Source organism: Chanos chanos, chromosome 3 (genome assembly GCF_902362185.1).
Source record: "Chanos chanos chromosome 3, fChaCha1.1, whole genome shotgun sequence".
NCBI lineage: Eukaryota > Metazoa > Chordata > Actinopteri > Gonorynchiformes > Chanidae > Chanos > Chanos chanos.
Window position 1 is genome coordinate 3,015,001 of NC_044497.1, and position 23,940 is coordinate 3,038,940.

A 23,940-nucleotide genomic window follows, 5' to 3' on the forward strand; every position below is an offset into this window, starting at 1 on the left:
CCTGGACAAAAGTGGCACCACCACTGGCACTGGTGTGGGCACCACCAGCCTGCAGGGAGAGGCTGAAGCTTTGACCGACCACAGTGTAGGGCCTCCCCTACCAACCTACGCCCACGCACCCCAGGGCAAGCCAGGTAGACCAGGGAAACCAGGACTCCCGGGACCGCCAGGAGAACCTGGACTACCTGGACCACCAGGACCTCCCGGGCCTCCCGGACCACCTGGACCTAAGGGACCGCCTGGGGACGCAGAAAGAACCGGAATTCTGGCCCTGGGCAGCAGACCGGGTATCAGCACCGCGACGTACACGATGGGGCCACGCGTGGCGTTTTACGCGGGTCTACGGAACCCGCAGGAAGGCTACGAGATTCTACGCTTCGATGACGTGGTGACGAATCTGGGGAGTAACTATGACAGTTCGGCGGGGAAGTTTGTGTGCAAGATTCCCGGGACATATTATTTTACCTACAACGTCCTGATGAGGGGCGGAGACGGCACCAGCATGTGGGCAGACCTGCTGAAAAACGGACAGGTGAGCAGTTTGGTTTTTTTTTTCTTTCTTTTGGCTTTCTTCTTCCGAGCATTTTTGAATTGACTTATTTTTAACATATTTATTCAGATAGTTTGTTATTTATCATAATTTGCACTGCACTGTTTTACATTACACACGGCGAGTACATTAGTCAGAGAGCTCTACTATAACTGTCTTACAGCTTTGTTCTCACAAAGAACAATAACCTGACAAATGGTAGAGCAAATGCAAATGGATAATGAATCTGTATGTGGTGCATGAATCACTGGTGTGTTGTTTTGTTGAGGTGATAATTGTCTGAGGTGTTGTAGCATGGTAGGCCTTGGGCACATTCAGTCGGCCGTAAGTGTGGCTGGTATTTCTCTGCGTTTGGCAATGCTGTGAACTCACTTGTGCAGGGTGGTTTGGCAGAGATCCAGAGAAGTTGTTTCTAAGGGGAAATGCGGTTTTGGGTGTTGAGATTTCCTGTTCTCTCTGTTGTGGACTTGCAGTGACTTCAATACAATGTATACAAAGTTATATCTGTGGTAATATACTATACAGTAGACTTATCACTGGTTTTTGTGGTTTTGACCTTGACAATATGTTTAGATAATCACATCCTGATGAGGACCTGTGATCCTGATGAGTTTTGTAATAAAACCAGGAACAACACACACACACACACAAGCAAAAAACAAAAAGATATTCTTTATATATGGAATCCTTTCACTCTTAATTTCATGCATCTCACACACACACACACACACACACACACACACACACACACACACACACACACACGCAAGCACACAATCCCCAGTATAATTCTGCATGTCATTCTGAATCACAGGCTTCCTAAACACCTCGAGCCAAGCACATAACAGAGCCAGCACAGCGTTTCTGGCATCTACCCATCCACCCACCCACACACACACACACGCACACACACACACACACACGCACACTCACACACACACGCACACTCACACACTAATACACATACACTCACACAGACACACACACACACACACAAATACACACACACACACACGCGCACACTCACACACGCACACACGCGCGCACGCACACACACACAACTCTGTAAATAGGAAATGTGTAAAAAATGTGTGATTGTGACAAAAATTAGTTTGAGTGTAAGTGTGTGTGCATGTGCATGTGCATGTGTGTGTGTGAGAGTGAGAGAGTGTGTGTGTGTGTCACACAGACACACACAGACACATGCGCACACACACATGCATACACACGCACACACGCAACACACGCACACACGCACACATATACACGCACACAACACACACACACACACACACACACACACACACACCACTTTTTGTCGTACTCACATGCATAAACAAACATAAAGACTTGTTAACTCTTTTTCTGTTAGTGTCTCTGTCTATTTTACTTTTGAGTCCACACAAATACAGTACACACACACACACACACACACACACACACACATACTGCTTTCTATCATACTCAGACAAATAAACTCCTCATGTGGTGTCAAGATCAGAGGAAAAGGCTGAGTGCAATGTGATGACAATGTATGTTTCGTTGTTTTGTTTCTGAGTATAATGAATGTTTTGTTGGGTTTAGATGATTAAAAAAAATGTGAGAAAAATTGGTTACTGTCTTTGTCCATCAGGAGTATCGGCCGCTCTGGAGGACCCTAAGTCACACTGTAATTAAAGAGCGTAATTAAAAGAGCGTAATTAAAGAGCGTAAACTCTCTGAGACACGCAAATGCCGCAGTCTCATTCTGGTGGAGCGAATCCGCGGTCTAATCCTGAAAACCTGCGTCGTTGACTTGAGATGCGCGGTCCTGGCATGTCGGTCAGAGAGGGGTTTTTGAAGTTGACCTTGAGCTGCATCCAGTCGTGGGCGATTTTACCCCTTGTAGGGGCTTTTCCGATGTGGCAGCTGTGACTCACCCCCGCAGGTTGACTCAGCCTCATTATTCATCGTAAAGAACGTAGCCTGCAGCTACCCCCCCCCCCCCCCCCCCCCCCAAAAAAAAACCCTACTGCCGTACTCATGTCCTGACATTTCACTGACTTCAGAGCCTGTCCGTTCACCCAACCGGTTGTCCATCTGTCTAACGAACGAAATCGTGCAGCTCACTCAGGTGAAGGAACCAACCACAGTAACCAAAATAGAGACCCAACACTCCCAAAGATGCGCCTTTTTATCCAGCATGCCGAAGTAACCGTTTTGGGACTTCATTACTGTGATAACATGCAGTGATAAATGCTGTATAAGACTGTGGAGGTCATAAAACTGTAATACAAAATGTTATGAGGTTACTGTATGGTCACAGCCATAGCTATGTTACTGGGTTAATGTATTAGAAACAGTAACCGGCCAGACTGTCGTGTGTAATGTTATGAGGTTACTGATGTCGTGTGTAATGTTATGAGGTTACTGATGTTGTTTGACTGTTGTGGTAATGTTATGAGGTTCCTGATGTTGTGTGTGATGTTATGAGGTTCCTGATGTTGTGTGTGATGTTATGAGGTTACTGATGTTGTGTAGCTGCTGTGGTAATGTTGTGTGTAATGTTATGAGGTTCCTGATGTTGTGTGTGATGTTATGAGGTTACTGATGTTGTTCGACTCCTGTGGTAATGTTATGAGTAATGTTATGAGCTTACTGATGTTGTGTAGCTGCTGTGGTAATGTTGTGTGTAATGTTATGAGGTTCCTGATTTTGTTTGAACTGTTGTGTGTAATGTTATGAGGTTACAGATGTTGTGTTTAATGTTATGAGGTTACTGATGTTGTTTGACTGTTGTGGTAATGTTATGAGTAATGTTATGAGGTTACTGATGTTGTTTGACTGTTGTCGTAATGTTGTGTGTGATGTTATGAGGTTACTGATGTTGTGTGTGATGTTATGAGGTTACTGATGTTGTGTGTAATGTTATGAGGTTCCTGATGTTGTTTGAATGTTGTGGTAATGTTGTATCCAATGTAATGAGGTTCCTGATGTTGTGTTTAATGTTAAGAGGTTACTGATGTCGTGTGTAATGTTATGAGGTTACTGTTGTTGTAATGTTGTGTGTAATGTTATGAGGTTACTGATGTTGTGTGTAATGTTATGAGGTTACTGATGTTGTGTAACTGCTGTGGTAATGTTGTATGTAATGTTATGAGGTTCCTGATTTTGTTTGAACTGTTGTGGTAATGTTGTATGTAATGTTATGAGGTTCCTGATGTTGTGTGTAGTGTTATGAGGTTACTGATGTTGTGTGTAATGTTATGAGGTTACTGATGTTGTGTAACTGCTGTGGTAATGTTGTATGTAATGTTATGAGGTTCCTGATTTTGTTTGAACTGTTGTGGTAATGTTGTATGTAATGTTATGAGGTTCCTGATGTTGTGTGTAGTGTTATGAGGTTACTGATGTCGTGTGTAATGTTATGAGGTTACTGATTTTGTTTGACCATTGTGGTAATGTTGTATGTAATGTTATGAGGTTCCTGATGTTGTTCAACTCCTGTGGTGATGTTGTGTGTAATGTTATGAGGTTCCTGATGTTGTGTAACTGCTGTGGTAGTGTGATTACTCCTGCCGTGTTACAATGTTGTGTTGTGTAGTGATAACTGGCATGATAACCTTGACTTAGCAGCCTACGCAATACCACTAATTATAACTGTGTTGTGTTATAGTAATACTGTGTGTAGAAGCATGTTATGATAGGGTAATACTGTAATAATAACCATGATATCACACTGTTACTAACAGAAGAAATAAACAAAACTGATTGGATTTGTTGTGATGAAAACAGAGCACGTGTCACAACACCGATCTCAGTACCAAAAAAGGGGGAAAAAATGACTGATGATAACGACATAATGATTTTGCAGTGCTTAGACAATCATCAGTGCCCAGGCTGGTAACAATTTGGTCTGTGAAAACATCTGTGACAACCTCTGTCTAACTGTCTAACTGTCTCTCTGTCTCTCTATTAGCTATCAGACCATTCATTTATCCATCAATGCCTCATAGATGGTAAACTCCTATGATATTCTGTGTGTGTGTATGTGTGTGTGTGTGTTTGTGTCCAGGTTCGGGCCAGCGCAATAGCTCAGGATCAGGATCAGAGCTACGACTATGCCTCCAACAGCGTGATTCTTCATTTGGACCCGGGAGACGAGGTCTTCATCAAACTGGACGGAGGCAAAGCTCACGGGGGCAACAGCAACAAATACAGCACCTTCACTGGCTTCATCCTCTACGCCGACTAGAGAGAGAGAGAGAGAGGGAAGAGTCCAGGGGCCAGGAGGCAGACGTCAGAGGTTACACATTCAAACAGCAGAGTGCTCTGTATTCCACAGTCCATTATAGAGAAACATCTGACCTGTACATCAGGGAGAGAGGGATGGGTTGGCCAGATGACTGACTGATTGATTGGCTGATTTTGTTTTCTAAAATATAGATAGATAGATAGATAGATAGATAGATAGATAGATAGATAGATAGATAGATAGATAGATAGATAGATAGATAGATAGATAGATGGTCTGGGTGAGCATACTGATTTATTCATTTTTACAATGCATGATGAACCATTTGTATAGACGAAATTCTGATTGATTGATGGATGGATGGATGAATGGATGGATTGATTGATTGATTGATTGATTGACTGATTGATTGATTGTCAAGTCTGTGTGAGTCACAGTAAGCTCTCTCTCTCTTTCTGTCCTTTAGTCTCACACAACACAGACGCCATACTGACCTGTAACCATTATCTCTCTCTCTGTTCAATCTCCTCCCCGTGATGGAAGATTAACTGAACTGCTGCCGGTCAACACAAGTCAAGCCAAGTCAAGTTTATTCTTTTACATTCATATAATGTCTCTGTAACGTCCCTGTTGTTTGTGATTCCCTCTACGATACTGTAAATGTTCCTCCAACAAAATAGCTGAGAAATTACTATAATTGAAAAATCGTCCACGAGTTTTGCTCCCGTTCCTCAACTCTGAGCTGTTATGGTGATACTAATGTTTGTGTGTGTGTGAAATATGGATGTGCTCATGTCTTTTCAACATCAGCCAGCGTGTTTCTGTCTCTTTGTGATCTGCATTAGTAGATTTAGGAATATGGAGTAAAATTCAGTCAATGTTGGAGGCAGGGAGCTGTGAACTGGAACATGTGTGACCGTTGATGGCTAACATGAAGGTGAATTTTACTCTTCTGTCCATGAAATGTCTGAATATAATAAGAAACGAAATGAAAATGAAAAAAGTACCAAAACGATGAAAAGGATGACAAAGAGAACAAAAAACAAAAAACAAAACAAAAAAACAACCAGATGGATTTAAAAGGTGCTTGTAGACGATGACCAGTGTGTAAGATCGCTCTGTACTGCAGATGGATCTCTACTTTTGCTAATAAATGGCTTTTTTTTTTTTCTAATTCTTGTCCCTGTTTCTCACTTAATGCAGCCAGTCACTCACGCGGGTTTGATGTGTTTTGTTGATAAAGCAGCGATGGGAGAGCGTGACTATGAATTTAGAAGAACAAAGCACTGACACGTCCTAACATTTGTCACCATTCTCCACGTATGAGAGGCATGGAATGAGGTCTTTTAACAGCCCAGCAAGACAATGAGATGCCTATCAGGGAGAGAGAGAGAGAGAGAGTTGAATGGATGGATGGACAGAGGAACAAGAATAAAGAAGAAGAAGAAGGGAAAGAGAGTGAAGCTAAAAGATGACGATACTCACTAGAAAGTGAAAGAGCGACAGAAAGGTGTGTGTGTGTATACATACATACATACATACATACATACACACACATATATATATATATATATAGAGAGAGAGAGAGAGAGAGAGAGAGAGAGAGAGATATGGGTGGATGGAAAGAGGAACATGAACAAAGAACAAGGGGGAGACAATGAGGGAGACCAGAGAAGATGAGGATATTCACCGGAAAATGATAGAGAGAGAGATAGAGAGAGAGAGAGAGATAGAGAGAGATGGGGGGGTGTAATAGACAGAGAGATCACGTCACTAAATATAAAGAGTGTGAAATGCCAGATGTCTGGAGGCATGACGGTCTCTCTTAATCAAAGAGGATCCACGTCTTGGACAAAAAGCGAGTGAACGCAGGAGGAACAGAGGGAGGGGGAGTAGAAAAAAAAAAAAAGAAGAAGAACGAGATCCTGTCAGAGATCTGTAGTCTCTAAAATGCCACACTCGGGTGGGGCGGGGGGCCTGAAAAGTTCTCAAATGCGAACATTAGTTACGGCGCTTAAGCTGCAATTCGCCTTTGTACTTTTCTTTCTTTCATGATTAAGACTCGCAAAGGATGTTCACGTCTTATATGTCAGAAATGTTGTATTAAACAGAGTAAGTTACACCTCACCAACGTTCAATAACTCAGGTTAATTAGCTATTCAGATGATGTCATCCACAAACTAAAGTGGAGCCTGCGTTCAAAGTACCAGTAAGGAGTGACGATACCATTTCCAAACAGGTTGATAACTTTTAGGACTTTTACGTCTGCAAATAGTGACAGAGTTATGATATGATTTGTCCCCATTAAATGGTTATAATATTGTTTTACAGAATTAGATTAAGACTAGTTGAGGAGTGAAAGGGTTATTCAAATGCAGAATTCTTATTACGAGTATGATTAAATGTAAAGTTCACAGTTACGCTTCATCTGCGTCTGGTAAAGTGCCCGCTCGAGACCAAATATTGTCGAAATCAAATTAGCATGGCTGCGAAGCAGCAGAGCTTATCTGGTATGTGACCTCGCCGCTCTACCGACCCATGGCACAATTCTGTGGGACTCAATTAGCACTCCAGAGTCGTTACCACGGAGAGGAGCGACTTCCCACAGGCACATCTCCGTCTTCCTTACGGTCCGTTCCCGTGGTCTCGGGGCATGTGAGTGTGTTCTCGAATTAGAGATTTCACATCAAGATGTCAACACCCCAGACAGGCGGGAGGTTTGGCTGCTAAGCGCAGACAGGCTCGCGCTGAACCTCTCTGCCCTCGTTTGTCTTTCCGTAAGGTTACGTGGTCTCGGGAAAGGAAGTTACTGCAAGTTACGTACAAGAGGTTATGCAGACTGTGATCAGCGAATTGGGAGATTAACGCCTTCCAGCTGACCTTCTATTCAAAACGAACTAACAGACCCTCTTCTGACCCTCATCATCATCATCATCATCATCATCATCATCATCAACAACAACATTATATTTTCATCAGTTTCCATTTCTATAGTCACAGTGCTTACAAAACATAATATATTAATTGAACATTACAATAACTGTGGATGGACAGACAGATAGATAGATAGATAGATAGATAGATAGATAGATAGATAGATAGATAGATAGATAGATAGATAGATAGAAGGGCAGACAGACTGAGAGACAAACAGACAATGGGACAAAAGTTTCATTTCTCTCAGGTCTTACCTCTCTCACACACATGCATTGATTTTTAGGGCAACATCAGCCTTAATCACACACACCCTCAGATTTTTCAGTTAGCTAGTGATCTACCATGTCATATAGGATCTGCAAAATGTCGGAGCCCAGCTGTCCATCAGGTCAGGCTGTAACTGAGACAAAGCTATTCTCTCTCTCTCTCTCTCTCTCTCTCTCTCTCTCTCCCTCTCTCTCTCCCTCCCTCTATCTCTTTCTTTCCCCCTCTCTCTCTCCCTCTCTCTCTCTCTCTCTCTCTCTCCCTCCCTCCCTCCATCTCTCTCTCTCTCTCTCTCTCTCTCTCCCCCTCCCTCTCTTTGTATTTATCTCATTACACTTAAATTATGTCAAACTTTCATATCTCAGTTTAAAAGTTGTGTGGCCCTGGCACTGATAAGACTGTCACAGAATACAGCATGAGAAGCCAAAGTTCAGTGTGCGTGTGAGCGTATGTGTGTGTGTGTGTGTGTGTGTGTGTGCGTATGTGTGTGTATGTGTTTGTGTGTGTGTGTAAGAAAAGAATGAGTAGTATTGGTGCACAGACAGCGGCTGTCACATTGCATTTGCTCAGCTATGCCTATGAGCACTGTCATGGGCATGCCGGGTGACTTGACCAGTGCCAGTGTACCCGCTCAGGGGGTGGGGCAGTGCCAACCAGAAAACACTGGGCCAGGCTGCCCAGGCAAATCAATAATAAATAAATTATTATTATTATTATTGTTGTTGTTATTATTGTTGTTGTTGCTGTTATAATAATAATAATAATAATAATAATAATAATAATAATAATTGTTGCTGTTGGTTTGCTCTATGGGGTTGTTGTTTTAGCGTGATCCTCTGAATACTGTGGAATAAAATTCTACCATATTTTTCTGCCAACATGAAAGATGCAGCCTAGTAACTGATTAATTCACAGAATTGTAACATTCACACACACGCACGCACACACACACACACACACACACACTCTTTCAAACACTGGGCTTGGTGGTACACTGGCCCCTAAAGTATATTGGAAGACAGGAGCAGGCTGAAAGAGTTGAGATGTAAGACACTGTGTAATGCCCCTTACATACAGTCTCACACACACACACACACACACACACACACACACACACAGTGTGGCTCTGAGGAGGTCCAGTTCTGGGGGGCTGCTGGCCCTTGTCACTCTGCATTAGTATAAGACTTCTTAAGGGGGGTGAGCTATGAGAACTACGGCCAACAGACTGTCACTTAAAGAGGATTACACCTGAGGTCAAAAAGCAACCCAAACAGACAAGACCGTCCGGATAGACAGACAGACATGATGGACGGGCATGACAGACAGACACATAAATAGATACACAGAGACAAAATAGATACATACATATATACATAAACACGAAGACAGACAGTCTACTGGAAAAATTTAATCGGCCATTAAAACAACCGAGTATCAGACTGCCCAGTCAGACAGTGGCAGAGAAACATCTGAGGGGGCACAATTACAGTTTGAACTGCGCTGAATGTAAGAGAACTAAATGTTCATTTGTAGGATCAGACGAGCTAAAGATGAAGTGACCTAAGGGTGGGAACTAGCTACTTAAACACATGGGTGACAGCATCACTGCAGGCTTGCCCAAAGAGAACAAACAAACACACGTATGTATGCACGCAATCACATACATACACACACACATACATATGTGCTCCAACACATGCATGCTCTCACACATATACCCAGACACACATAGACGCACACACATATATCATAACACACACACACACAGCTCACAGAGATGCTTAAAGATAAGTTTGAATATGGACTGAAAATGGTTCACAGCTTGAGGAGACAGAGTGAGTGAGTGAGTGAGTGAATGATTAAATAAATGCACTGTGTGTGTGTGTGTGTGAGTGTGTGCATGAGTGTGTGTGAAAGAGAAGAAGAGAAGAGAGAGTGGATAAGTGTGTGTGTGTGTGTGAGTGAAAGAGAAGCAGACAAGAGAGAGTGGATAAGTGTGTGTGTGAAAGAGAAGAGAAGAGAGAGTGGATAAGTGTGTGTGAAAGAGAAGAGAAGAAAGAGTGGATACGTGTGTGTGTGTGTGTGTGTGTGTGAGTGTGAGTGAAAGAGAAGAAGAGAAGAGAGAGTGGATAAGTGCGTGTGTGAAAGAGAAGAGAAGAAAGAGTGGATACGTGTGTGTGTGTGTGAGTGTGAGTGAAAGAGAAGAAGAGAAGAGAGAGTGGATAAGTGCGTGTGTGAAAGAGAAGAGAAGAAAGAGTGGATACGTGTGTGTGTGTGTGAGTGTGAGTGAAAGAGAAGAAGAGAAGAGAGAGTGGATAAGTGTGTGTGTGTGACAGAGGAGATGGGTATGTGTATGAATGACAAAGTGAACAAATACATGCATACAAGTGTAAATATATGTATATATGCGTACAGATGTGAGTGAATGAGTGTGTATGTGTGTGAGTGAGTGAGTGAGTGAGGGACGGTGGATGAATGAGAGGGTGACAGAGCACATAAATGTGTCTATGTGTGTGTGTTTGAGATAGAGAGTGAATGAGGTAATGTGTAACAGGGTTCGATGGTAGCTGTCTTGTCACCTGGTTGTTCCGTAAGGAAGGCCTGGTACAAGTGAACAGTTTTCCATTGTCCAAAGGTCAGGTCAACGTGTTAAATAACACGATGGTTCTGAGAGTGTTTTCACTTTAACGACTGCACATGCCAGACGGCATTACTGTTCCACTTCCCCAGTCGCCTTAAGAACAGTTACACACTTCAGTTACATTGTGTTTCCAGGTTCAGCATATAATTGGATTTGTCAAAGAGCGAGCATTTGTTGTCAGTTACCCAACAAATATGCGTTTGGCATCCCCCCTCCCCGTTTTCTACCAAAAAACACGCTGAGCTTGTAGTACAAAACTGCAGTGCATACGCACCGAGCAGTGAGTGCTGTATACTAGCAGCCCTCTGAAGCATGCACATCCAAAAAGCTTTGAGTCAAGCATCCACAACCAGGCAGAAGTGAAGAAATCATCTATCTTTATTGAAAAACAAAACAAAACAAAACAGAAACCACACACACACACACACACACACACACACACACACAAATATGATACAATTCCCATTCCCTCTTTCTAATAAAAACATTATAGCAGCTACTGGATGTGATTATATGTGGTTTTGTTTCTGTAAGTGTGCGCGTGTGTTCTGACATGTAGAAACAGGGTGTGTCGACTTGCATTAGCGCTAAGCCAATCACGGTGCTCTGGGAATTCATCACGTTTCCAGGGTGATTGTTCTCTCTCTGTCTTAGTGTGGACCCTGCACAGTCATCACGTCTGTCATACAGGACAACATGTTTCTGCATGTGATGCATGACACAGTAATGCACAACTGACCCAGCTCACACAACTCAGCTTCAGTGCTCTGAGTAAGAGTTACGTCAGGTGTCAGGGGGGTTATTATGACGTGTTACCTCACGTTACGAAAACAGTGTACCCCGCGAGCCACACCAGCTGCTCTCTCAGACAGTGTCAAAAAAACAAACTGTTTATCATGGTTTCGCTGAAAACATTTTGTTAGTCCATAAAAAAAAAACAAAAACAAAACCAAAAACAAAAACTTTTTTTTTTTTTTTCAAACCCATCTTTAAACCTTGCAGTGTACTCCTCCTCCCTTTTATTTGTTTATGCATATTCATCGCTGTGGAAACCACGGGCAATGATTTCCTCAAAAAAAAAAACAAATCCAAATCCAAACTTCCAAATTTGCTGGCTGCTATGAGACCAGCAGCTTCACAGTGTAGAGTAGGAGGCCACCGAGCCCGGCAACGGTGGCCATGGCGATAGCCCGGACAGCCAGGAATTCCATGGAGTCCTCCAGCTTGGTGTGAAGCCTGAGGACCTGCCTGTGGGTGTCGTCCCGGCTGCCGGAGTTATCGATGACGTGGCTGGCCAGACCACGCTTCTCATTCAGGGGCATCTGGGCAGCAATCCTCTGCCCAGCCTCCTCCTGAGTCAAGCCATCTCTCTGCATCAGCCTGGACAGCTGGGTGGCTGGATCACTGAGGGTGGAGTCATCGATGGTGTGTAAGGAAGCAAAAGGTGAAAGTGAAAGTGAAACACGCTGTGTATTTCAGAGCAGGAATCTACACCATGTAACCGCGAAGAAGTTCTTACCAGTACACGACGACGGTGTGGGTCAGAAACCGAGTGAGGCGACGGGTCTCAAAGAGCAGGGGAACGTCCAGAATCACGTACCGGTACCCTGTCAGAACCAGGGACAGCCTGTTAGAACGCTGCCAGCCATTCAGAACGCTAGGTCATTAGAACCAGACCCACAGCAACAGCCACTGCGGCTATGATGTCACAACAGAATTCCGCTCTCTTTGTGACATCACAGACTAAGACCCCGTGGACCCTCAGAAATGAAAATGACCACAGAGGGAGAGGACATCGATTGGACTGATTGGCAAGGAAACGTTTCATTTTGATGACATCACTAATCTCACCGCCATTTTTTTTTTCTCCCGGTAATTTAAACAAATAATCTCTTTTAAATAGTTATCAAAACAGTTGTCAGAGTATTATAAAAACTAAGCAATCATTAAAACTGTAATTCAACAGAAAGCAAACAGTGATGACAGACTACTTTTTCTTTAACATTAACCATTCATCGGTTTAAACTCTTTCTTGGTCGGTCTGTGGGGCGGTAGTGGTCTCAGCCAAGGTTTCTGATTGGACAGACCACACGCGGTTCTGGGGATGGACGGCACATTTTGCCTGATCCAAACAATAAACTTAGTAAACATGTGTTGTGCGCCTGTGTATAATGTATTTTGCTAGTGTATTGGTGCCTCTCCCTCTGCGGAAATTCACTCTAACGTATCAAGATCTGTTTACCGCAATCACCTTTTAAGAGCCATAATTTACTCACAGTACAGGGTCATTGCATCTACTATTATACTACTGTATATGGCATATATTGTACGTTTAATGACTATGAGGTCTATTAACCCTGTGTGTATAGCAGTATAACTGTGAAGAGGAGCGCTAGCTGACGTGTATGGAGCGTGGTAAGGAAGGTAAACGTTAACCCTCTGAAAAGCAGAGCGGACCTTTGAGAAAGTAGAGCAGGATCTGTTTGATCATGGCTTTGTGGATCTCAATGTTAACCCTCTGAAAAGCAGAGCGGACCTTTGAGAAAGCAGAGCAGGATCTGTTTGAACATGGCTTTGTGGATCTCAATGTTAACCCTCTGAAAAGCAGAGCGGACCTTTGAGAAAGTAGAGCAGGATCTGTCTGAACATGGCTTTGTGGATCTCAATGTTAACCCTCTGAAAAGCAGAGCGGACCTTTGAGAAAGTAGAGCAGGATCTGTTTGAACATGGCTTTGTGGATCTCTGGGTGCGTGATGGAGTTGAGCAGGCGACGTTTGTCGGCGTTGGCGAAAATGATGTGACCCAGCTTCTTCCTGTCAATCTCCCCGTTCTCCTGCAGCACCTCTGCACCAAAGTGCTGCACGATCAGGCTGTACGCCGGACTCTGAGGCTCCACAACTGAGAGACACACACACACAACACACACACACGCACGCACACACACACACACACACACACACACACACACACAACACACACACAGAGAGAGAGAGAGAGAGCAATAGAGAAATATGTATTCACCATGTATGCAGTACACATTCATAACATGGACACAGAATTATGATTATACAGATAATTAACACAGGTGAGCAACTAGTTAAAACAGCTGTCAATATGAAAGGACTTAAAATTAATTGTTCTCAGCCAATAGCTCCTTTCCTACAGGGTCGTGAGAAAGCTTAGCTCAGTGCTGGCACGGCTCCATTCATGTCATGCCCCTGATTATCACACAGTCAGGCTCTGGCAGAACGGGTCCGGTACCAGGCACAAGCACTGAGCTGAGACACACACTGGGATAAACTGGGCTGGACGGTGAAGATCCGTACCTGTCCGTGCCACCACATCAGCATCGATGACGGGACAGCCCAGCTCCCGTAACAGGGAGGACACAGTGCTCTTTCCAGAGGCTATACCGCCTGTAAGTCCCACCAGAAACATGCTGCAAAAACACACACACACACACCAGCACTGTAACTAATAACCCGAGTATGGTACACCAAAAGGAGTTCAGCAGACCATCCCCCGTGTTTTTCAGTGCAGGCAAGCTTTTGGTATCATCTGCTATTCAAATGTCAACCAGGAGCCTACATTGTTTGATTTAGCAAACCCAAATAAATTAGGATTACTCAAAAAGTTAAGGGGAAAAAATCCCTCAAACTGCCATCAAATATTTTTGTAATAAAACGTCAAAATTCCACATTCTGCATGAACCGTAGCTCACCTGGGACTTTTTTTTTTTTTTGCTTTTTTAATTTGCCCTTTCTCGATAAGAGAAAAAAGAAAAAAATAATAATAATGACCTCACGGAATTTAACCAAGGTCGGTGATGACCTCTAGTGGTGAATGACGGAACTATATTAACAGGCGTAAGAAATACATGGATCTAGTATGCAGTCAAGTTGGTAACTATGTGATTCCCGGATTTGGAGAGCAATAACACAAACAAAAAATTGTACTGTTCCAGTACAGATATAACATGAGAAAAACGTTGTTTGAAATGAATGAAATCAGTGGTTAATGTAACGGGCCAGACTGGTTTGCGCTGTCAAATGAAACCTTCCACGAAACCTTCCTCATCTTCACCCGATTATTTTAAAAACAAACAGCAATGCTCAACAAGGCCAAATTATATCTCACACTAATGCCTAAATCACAGTGACTTATATCTAAGGGTTACCATTGTTGTAGAAACAGTTTACTTCACCTTTAAAATGTTTTCTTTTAGGACTTATTGCTAACTCCCTCTGTAAATGGTTCACTGTGTCGTTGAATCAATCTGTAATGTTTGAGTGTGATGATGTTTTAAAATAAAATATTTACTTTGCTAGATTGTCAAAACCACGCGATTCGTCACTCGACCAATGAACAGGACACTAGTTTTGTAAGGGGAGGATATTAGGTTAGCTACGAAAGTTAGCCAGCTAACATTAGGCAACCGTCTTGTCAAGGTTTTATTGAGAGCGTGAATTTCCACTTGAAAACTTTCAGTAGCAAAAAAAGTTGCAAAGTATGAGGAAAACCGGCGACAAACATGACATTCAAACCATTAATGTTACTCTCTTAATTAGCTTAGATAATCAAGACTGTTGACCTATTTGAAACTGAAATTCCTGTAGAGATACTTATTAAATCTAACCTGATGAGACAAAGACGATTAACTTCAGTCCCGGACTGTTTGAGCGATTCAGCAGCTATTTCTTCGGTTTTGTCTATAGCTCCAACTCATTCATAATCACTGTTACTGTACGTATGATAAACTACAGTGACCTGTACACAGAAACCGAGAGGAAGCACTTCGAAGTCACGACGTAACGCATGCGCAGAGAGCGACTGGCACCGTGTGAATTGCTGTTGGGAGGGGGAATGACCGTCGAGTCCTCAGTTACAAAAATCAGCATGACGCGAAGAGAGTGTTTTTTTCTTTTTCTTAATTTTTTTTTTTTTTTTTTTTAATGAGACACATGCCAGCTTAATAGTAACAGAAAAGAACATGAGTGGTTTATTTCATGTCTGATTTCACACGAACAGAAAAACCCCAAACAAACAAAAAACAAAACAAAACAACAAAAACGACAAAAGAACATTCCTCCATTACAAAAAGTAAAATAAAGTAAAATCAGCTCTGGTCTTGCTGTTGTGTGGAGGACATCTCCTCTGTTTGGGGAGACTGGTGTGAATTTTTGGACCTCTTGCCCCTAAAAACACTCTCTTCTCCGTTCTCTCCCTCCTCTCTCTCTAATCTTCCTCTCTTCACAAAATGCTGGATCCGCGATTCCAGGCTTTCACAGCGGGGCCTCTCCAGCAGGGGACGGTAGTTACGCTGTCTTGAACCTTCCATGAGGCAGCACTGAAGTGATGCTGATGTTTCAGCTAGGGAGTGAGCCACATCGAGACACAGACACACACACACACACACACACACACACACACACACACGCACACAAACACATGCACGGTTACATTTTCATGTATTAGCATTAGCTAAACTTCAGCGGCATTCCATGAAACAGTTTACCAGTTATTTGGTCGACAGTTAGACGACCCCCACCTGTGTTGTGTAAGTCCTGGATCATGGCATGCAGAACCTGGCCTCTGATGGCAGACTGGGTCCAGTGGTGCTGTAGAGAGTTCAGGACGAGACTCATCTCCTCTGACTCTCTCCTCCAGTTCACACCCTCAAAGTGGCAGTGGTACAGGACCAGGGGGTAGTCTACCGCCATGCTGACACAAACAACACATTTCCATTCATACCTTTACCATAAGACCCTAACACAACACAGAAACACTCTGACCACAACACAGAAAAAACTCAACACAGGACGTCATCACAGTCACACACACACATTCATTCAGTCCTGATGCTGTAACAGATTCTAACATATTCATATTCTCTTGAAGTGATGCAGCCATAAATGACTATTTCAAGACAACACTTTAATTCATAAACTCCATTAAAGAAGTTCTTACATGAAATATTCAATGTAAAAATACAATTTAACTATAAGTATGATTTATTATAGTAACTGTGTATACAACTCTTTAGTATAAGATCATCAAGACTCTAATCTCTTATATAATACTTCAATACAACACTCTGTTCTATCAAAACTTTTATACAAAGGTAGTAGAATGCAGTAATTTAACTATAAACATTTCTCATTGGCTGATCTAGGCAGAACCAGACTTGCTCACTGATAGAGACACTAATAGATCATTCTCCGGGCTAGGACAGCAGCCCCATACACAGGAAATTCTTGGACTGGGCTTGACTGTCTTCAAAAGTAAAAATAAGACAGAGATATTGCAAAGGCACAATACTTTAAGTAAGAGTAACACAGACCTACCTGTACTGAGGCTTTCTGGGATTGCTTTCAACATCCAGAAGCTGATCAATGATGTCTGGAGTTTCCAGTTTCTGTCCAATCAGAAGGAGTACTGCCATCATACAGCGAACCTACGGGCAGACAAATCCACGAATCAGATATCACTGGTTTGAAGAACAAGAAGAGTGTTCACAAGTTCGGCCCTTGAAAGCAGTTATGAACCGAAGCAGTGAAGCGCCCCGATTCCTTTTTCATTGTGTTTACATACAGTTCGGTATATCTGACCTGATGGTACAGGAAGGCAAGGCCTTTGACCTCAAACACATAGAGGTCATAGGGGTCAGTGGAGGTCACGTGGCAGGGCTGGGTGGGCATGACGGAGGCAGACAGGATGGTTCTCTGGAACTGGAGAACTCCATTACCCACGTCCATCTTACACAGATTCCTAAAGTCATGAGTCCCCTCATACCTGAGCAACCAGACATACACACTCTGGATTAGTACATAAAAATCAATCTTCATCTCAGATGCATTTTAATTCAGACTTGTCTCGTGGGTCATTATAAAATGCAAGAATGCCTTGATATCATATTCAAAGCTTCCAGAGTCTGTGATGTTTGTATAATAAAAACTACTGTTGTGTAATCAGTGTACGACAGAGAGTGAACCACAACAATTTTTTTTTTATCTTTACAGATCACTCAAGTCATATTACATGCAATACAATGTTCAAGAAAAGTTCAAGTAAACTAATAGTGAACAGTTTGAGTGTGCATTATTTAGGGTCCATCTCAAAAGTGCAATTTCAAACATTTTTGCACAAATGAAATGCAATTTGACAATTAAGAACATTTTTCAAGGTGATCGTGAAGTGAAACTGAGAACAGTGTGTCGATTAATTAGTGTTACTGCTATAACAGCTTTGGGTATTCCTCCACAGGTTTCCCTTTATGTCCCTAAACCATTATACACACATAAAAAAAACCTTAATGACCAGCCACAGCCGTCCCGGACTGATTTAAAAGGCTGTTTAAACTCCAGGCTTTAAACCCGCTCAGATCATAGCAGGATGGTAGGAATACCTTGTTGTTCCAAGCAGAAACACAGCCATAGAATAGCAAAGCTCCTAAGAGTAATTTTTACTTTTCAATGGCTGTTTGTCTTTTACCCAAGTGCTTGACCGCGCGTGTCGTCCAGCAGGCTTCTGTCTGGCATCTGCACATTACACACAGACCAGCATAATCCATTTCCAAAAAAACAAACAAAAAAAAAAGCCCATACACCTCCTTCCACTCACCGTTTGACTGCCTCAGCCATTAACTTCACGTCCAGGTCACCGCGGGGAAAGTAGTACCGGTAAGTTCTGGACTGGCAGTCAAAGCGCGCGCTGAAGTTTGCTTCCACAGGGGCCCAGTCCAGCACCCTAATGTCCTGAGGCAGAACTCTGTTCAGCATTTTCACATAAGGCAGCTCTGCTGTGTCAGGCTTGCTTTTGGCACTGGCTTCAGTGTTTTCTGGGACGGTCACCCCTAGTCCCCCACAGAACTGAGTGGACCGCAAGTCGATGGATATGACCTAAGGGAACGGAAATGAAACACACGCAGAAGGTTGTAACATGCATCAGCTACATGTTGTGCTAAAGCTTTACCACTTAAAACAATAGCTCTCAGAGAGTTGCAGTATGCATCGACCACATGTTGTACTGAAGCGATGTCACTTAATACACTACTCTCAGTGATCAAAATGCAGCCAGTGCCTGATTGGCCAATCACTATCAGACTTGCTGACAAAGAGGGTTCAAGTACCTGAGAAAAAGCACTGACTCCTTTATCTGTGCGTCCACATCGGTGATAGTTTGAGCTCTGTCTGTCCGGAATCAGCTTGGTTTTCAGCAATGCTTCAAAAAGCCTGGCTTCAACTGTATTGTCCGTATTTTCCTGCACAGCGAAACCCTGATATTCCCAACCGAGATAGGCTAACCGCAGTGCCACATGCCGCCGTGGATGAGCAGAGAAGTTAAACGGACGCTCCTGCCCTCCTCTTTTCCCTTTATGTCTGGTACCTTTAGACCCATGGCTGTCCATCACAGCAGGGTTAGGTTCGGGTCGAACGTTTGTCTCATAGTTCTTCGAAGCTGCTCCGTCCTTCTGCTCTTTCAGTTGTGCTCTCAATCTCTCAACCTCTTCCTCTAAGGCCTTCACTCGGGCCACCAGACTCTCTGACATGCTGTCCAGAACAACACAAGGTTATCTATTCAATCCAACATCTGTATGGTGTGTGTGCTGCTTACGTATGTGCGGTTTTCACCGCAAGTGGAGCTGTGTGGTTTACTGAAATCACGTTTTTTACCAGTGTAAAAAATCGTTGGAAGTGGAGGAATCTACCGTTCACAAGAAATCGTAAGTTCTATCAAATTAAGCCGAGCACTATAGGGTCCAAGAAGTTTTAACAGTTCAGAAGTACCTAGCGCATCAGTTATGCCAACACACGTGTGACTGAAATCTTACTGCACCCTGTGAAGTAAGTGTTCCTCCACTGGAGTCAGCAAGCTATTAGTAATAGTCTTATCTCTGTACGAAATTTTGTCCTCGTTTTAAACCGAAAAACGGAAAAACACTTCTGTGGTCATTTGACAATATTCCAAAACGATCCAGCGAAAGTCGATCAGCCTTCTTGTTATAAACCCATAGCCCGAACGGAGACACATGGTCATTTCCGGGGTGGGCGCTGTAAATACAAAATTCAAAGTAAAAGTCACAAATTCAGCGGTAGCCATCCATTACACGAAAAACGTTTCCCACAGCTAATGAACTTAATGAAACGACAAGAGCACAATAAAATAACTGACTAAAATAAATGTTAAAGGAATTGGAATTAAATTCAATTTAAGTGTAAATAACAAAATGTAGCAGTTCCAAAAAACTGTACCCTGCGGTTGAAGAATCGTTTGTAAATAGTATCACATTATTGCAGTATCTTAGTTTAACACGATTTTAAGACAGAAGGCTAAAATTAAATTCACAGGAAAATGCGGTTCTCTTACTAATCAGAAGTGTACATACGCTAAACATTTCCGGATGCCTCTAACAGCTATTAGGCCTATAATCTGGATAATTGTGGATGTATTTTTATGACCGAATCACCAATTATATAACCGGAAAGACCAAAAACGAAACCGAAACTTAAAATACGTTGACGTTTGTTTTTTTGACATACGGACGGGCACCAAGACAAAAGGGTAAGAATAATCGCTTGATATAGGCTATTATACTGTATAGTAATACTTATGGAAAGATTGCCAAGAAAATGAAATTTGTTCCATACAGGGTAAAATATTTCATATGGTATTCTCAAGTTTCGAATATGTAGACTGCGTTGTTTATAATCTACCCCATGGCCCTGTCGCCATTTTATTCACGTTCTTGTCATGGCGTGGTAAAACACACGAATATTCGGATAAAGTATTACAAGACGTGCAAATTTAGACGAGTTTTAACCAGATAGAATTTAGCTGAAAATCCTAACATTAAATTAAACACAGTCAGGCCCCAAAAAGGAAGTTGCTGTTCTCAGTTACAGTGGAAACCGCGTGATCCCGGTTATAGTGACCAACCGCTGATGTGGATCTAAAATCTTGGGGCAGAATCATTCCTATACAAGTACAGTACTGTCTAATTCGCGCATAGTAATTAAGTAGTCCCCGTACAGTGTTCATTTTGGGTCTTTTTATACATGACAACATATGGATAAAAATTAAAACTACAGTCATCCTTTATTTTTAAACTTTACTTTGATAGGCCTACTTTCGCGGTAACCCGTCTGCTTCCGACTGGCCACTTGAGGCTAATGCTGTGTGCACAGAAATCATGACGGGAAAAAGAAAGTAATTTTCTCTCAGTGACAAATGTAGACTCATCGAAGCTTATGACAAACTGCCAAAACGAGCCAACGAGATGCTGCAGCGAAACTTGGTATTCCTCAGAATATTTTACGGATAAGTTTGATTTCAAACTCTGTTACCTCGGCAGTGACAGCCTACAGTTTATTTTCAATTCTGTTAAAAATTGAGGAATGCACTGAAACACAGGCCAAGCCGTGGCTTAGCCTGTATTTGCACTACTGCCGTTACTGTATTTTGTAAACCGCACAATAATTTTACGCAGGCTACAGCCTAATTATAATTTAAACTACAATAAGATGTAGGCCTATTTTATATACAGTACTGTACTGCACTTCAGTTTATTTGAATTATACCCAGTTTAGTGATTTAATTTGTACAGTACTGTAATTTGAGAAACGTTTGAAACAGCAGTAGGTCTACTGTATTTTGAAAGAGTCCATAAAATTCCGTAAATCGTGACGCAGTCCTTTTCATTACTTTATATCAATGTAATAAATACACAAATGTCATGATGGTAATCTGCACGAGAGATAAAGAAAAGGAAAAAATGGTTTTAGTGATCGTTCGCTTATAGTGATCAGTTTTACCCGGACTCACTAGGAGCGGTTTCCATTGGGGTTAGTAAATAAGTAACATTTACGTTCGTACGGCAACGTTAGCCAGCATGCCTCTCAGTCGCGGCTTCTATTGGTTTGTAACATAGGTTGCAGACCGCTGTTATGTGCTTGGAAAAGGAACTGAGTGAAATGTTCAAACATTCAAAGGAAAACGTTTTCTTCAACCTTCAAGGATGAAGAATGTCACTGACAGAAATGTTTTGTTTTAGTTACAGGTCTGCTCTTGACTATATGCCGATTTGAGTGTCTTTGGGGAGAAGGGACAGGCCCCCTGTCTTCAAAATGAGTCACTCTGGACAGTCTGAGAGGGGAGACAGTGAATCTGAAATGAGTCTCCCGCAGGAGGATGAAGAGAGGACCACTGCCACTAAGCGACGTCTCCGCTGGGACTCTGGTGACAGCCACACTGAATCTAAAAAGAGGTTTAGGAGCTCCACAAGGTGATGACCCCTACTGCTCACTGTGAATATACTGTGATTGTCTTAACAGTTCAATAGTATGATATTAAATTGTGAATTTCATCATGTCATACAGAAACAGTTTTTGATTTTTATGTGCATGTGCAAAAGATATTATTCTGTCCTTAGAAACACAACATATAAGAGTCAGGAAAGGCGTTTTTAAGAAGGCGAGCTCAGATAAAATGAGCACAGAGAGTGTGGTAAACACTAGTGTCATTGACCCAGCCCATCCTGTTTATCTGTAAGGAGAGAAGAGCAGCTACACTCAGCAACTGCTCCCAGTCAGAGGTCTAGATTTCTTTTAGTTTCCAGAAAAAAATATTAATCTGAATATAATTAATATGTAATATATGTAAAAGTAATATATTGATTTATGTAAATGAAATAGTGAATTTGCATTTCTATGCCGTGGAGAATATATGTGTAAATGTCAGTCACTGAGAAATATTCTGGTGTACTGTTTACCATAAATAGACAGACTAGCGGGGAGAGATCAGAGTCACCAACACCAACCTGTGTATCAATGAAGAGTGATGACTCAATGCACCGTGGCATCAACCTCAGTCAACAACCCCACACACAATCTCACAGGTCTGCTTTCTGTATGTGCCCAAATTCTGACCAAATAAACAACTGTGTGTGTGTGTGTGTGTCTATGTATGAGAGAGAGAGAGAGAGAGAGAGAGAAAGATACAGTAAAAGAAAAAGAGAAAGACCAAGGGAAAGAGAGTTTAAACACATCACTGATAGATCTCTCAGCATAGACTGTTTTGTTTCCCCTAGAACTGAAAAGAGATCAGAGTCACCAACACCAACCTGTTTATCAATGAAGAGTGATGATTCAATGCACCGTGGCATCAACTTCAGTCAACAACCCCCCACCCAGTCTGACACGTATGGAAAGAATTGTATCACTTCTTCTTTTGTGAAATGCATGGCAGTAGGCAAATCTGTTCAGTTACTTTTGCACAACGGAGGATATAGAGGAACATATGTGTTCATAACCATATGTTAAAGTCATTAATGCAGTAAGATTTTAAAAACTTTAAATCCTAGCAAGTGTCAGTCAGTGTTTCTTTCCCGCTGACTTGAGGAGCTATTTACAGAATGTAATTGCTGATTCTACACTTAATCCATACCCATCAAAATTTGTATGCCCAATCTGCCTTTAACTAGAATGTCTGAAAATGATCTCTAACTGGATTTCATTTTAACTCTTTTCTTAAGAGGAAGAGGGCCGTGTTTTGAGAGAAAAAAATGTAAATAAAAAAAAATGTAAAGCTCCGTGATTGCACACACACTGTGAACAGTGAGCAGTGAATTTGTCCTTTGCGTTTAACCCATCCAACACACCAGTAGTGAACACACACAACAGACACAGGAGCAGTGGGCAGCATTCCTTGTGCCTGGGGAGCATTGGGGTTACTTTCTGTTGGACTAAATAAACTTAATTTGAATTTAATAGTGACATTTTTAAATTTGTGCTGTCTGCCTTCTGTATGTGCCCAAATTCTGACCAAGTAGACAACTGTGTGTGTGTGTGTGTGTGTGTCTATGTATGAGAGAGAGGGAGATAGAGAGAAAGATACAGTAAAAGAAAAAGAGAAAGACCAAGAGAAAGAGAGTTTAAACACATCACTGATAGATCTCTCAGCATAGACTGTTTTGTTTCCCCTAGAACTGAAAAGAGATCAGAGTCACTAGCACCAACCTGTTTATCAATGAAGAGTGATGATTCAAGGCACCGTGGCATCAACTTCAGTCAACGACCCCCCACCCAGTCTGACAGGTATGGAAAGAATTGTATCACTTCTTCTTTTGTGTCATGCATGGCAGTAGGTAAATCTATTCAATTACTTTTGCACAATTGAGGATATAGAGGAATATATGTGTTCACAACCATATATTAAAGTCATTAATGCAGTAAGATTTTAAAAACTTTAAATCCTAGCAAGTGTCAGTCAGTGTTTCTTTCCCGCTGACTTGATTACCTCTTTACAGAATGTAATTGC

The 23,940-nt window shown here is 42.2% G+C and overlaps 3 protein-coding genes and 1 long non-coding RNA gene across 5 annotated transcripts in view; 2 read left to right on the forward strand and 2 right to left on the reverse strand.

Moving 5' to 3' along the window:
* c1ql1l (complement component 1, q subcomponent-like 1-like) overlaps positions 1–4,784 on the forward strand; it is a 4,894-nt gene extending 110 nt beyond the window's left edge. Inside the window, exons 1-2 of the mRNA XM_030770103.1 lie at positions 1–532; positions 4,605–4,784. The exon at positions 1–532 is cut by the window's left edge and continues 110 nt beyond it. Of these exons, the coding sequence (XP_030625963.1) occupies positions 1–532; positions 4,605–4,784 (712 nt within the window). The remainder of the gene's footprint in view (positions 533–4,604) is intronic.
* Positions 4,785–11,604: 6,820 nt separating this feature from the next.
* Positions 11,605–15,364, reverse strand: dcakd (dephospho-CoA kinase domain containing). 2 transcript variants are annotated; one of them, XM_030770104.1, is made up of 5 exons: positions 15,263–15,364; positions 13,953–14,065; positions 13,321–13,524; positions 12,146–12,233; positions 11,605–12,030 (listed from the first exon to the last, which is right to left on the reverse strand). In XM_030770104.1, exons 2-5 carry the CDS (start codon positions 14,062–14,064, stop codon positions 11,745–11,747), a joined length of 690 nt encoding a protein of 229 aa, XP_030625964.1. In that variant the 5' UTR covers position 14,065; positions 15,263–15,364; the 3' UTR covers positions 11,605–11,744. The 2 variants fall into 2 exon arrangements, with proteins under 2 accessions (XP_030625964.1, XP_030625965.1); XM_030770105.1 differs by lacking the exon at positions 15,263–15,364 and adding an exon at positions 14,831–14,872.
* Positions 15,365–15,704: 340 nt separating this feature from the next.
* Positions 15,705–19,174, reverse strand: pus3 (pseudouridylate synthase 3). The gene is made up of 6 exons (XM_030770100.1): positions 18,755–19,174; positions 18,247–18,524; positions 17,235–17,418; positions 16,971–17,080; positions 16,166–16,347; positions 15,705–15,984 (listed from the first exon to the last, which is right to left on the reverse strand). Exons 1-6 carry the CDS (start codon positions 19,172–19,174, stop codon positions 15,743–15,745), a joined length of 1,416 nt encoding a protein of 471 aa, XP_030625960.1. The 3' UTR covers positions 15,705–15,742.
* Positions 19,175–20,154: 980 nt separating this feature from the next.
* LOC115808661 (uncharacterized) lies at positions 20,155–22,513 on the forward strand. The gene is made up of 3 exons (XR_004025214.1): positions 20,155–20,187; positions 21,677–21,907; positions 22,403–22,513. It is a non-coding gene; the product is annotated as an uncharacterized LOC115808661 (long non-coding RNA).
* The last annotated feature ends 1,427 nt before the right edge of the window (positions 22,514–23,940 follow it).

What these genes read in the sequence shown, in the direction of transcription:
- pus3 (XM_030770100.1), bottom strand. Translation starts at nt 19,174, where the DNA reads ATGTCAGAGAGTCTGGTGGCCCGAGTGAAGGCCTTAGAGGAAGAGGTT. An exon ending in GAGTCAGTGCTTTTTCTCAG is followed by an intron (nt 18,525 to 18,754) that starts GTACTTGAACCC and finishes CCGTTCCCTTAG; the next exon opens with GTCATATCCATCGACTTGCG. An exon ending in CCCAGAAAGCCTCAGTACAG is followed by an intron (nt 16,348 to 16,970) that starts GTAGGTCTGTGT and finishes TGTTTGTGTCAG; the next exon opens with CATGGCGGTAGACTACCCCC.
- dcakd (XM_030770104.1), bottom strand. Translation starts at nt 14,064, where the DNA reads ATGTTTCTGGTGGGACTTACAGGCGGTATAGCCTCTGGAAAGAGCACT. An exon ending in TGATGTGGTGGCACGGACAG is followed by an intron (nt 13,525 to 13,952) that starts GTACGGATCTTC and finishes TGTGTCTCTCAG; the next exon opens with TTGTGGAGCCTCAGAGTCCG. An exon ending in CCTGCTCTACTTTCTCAAAG is followed by an intron (nt 12,234 to 13,320) that starts GTCCGCTCTGCT and finishes TGGTTCTGACAG; the next exon opens with GGTACCGGTACGTGATTCTG.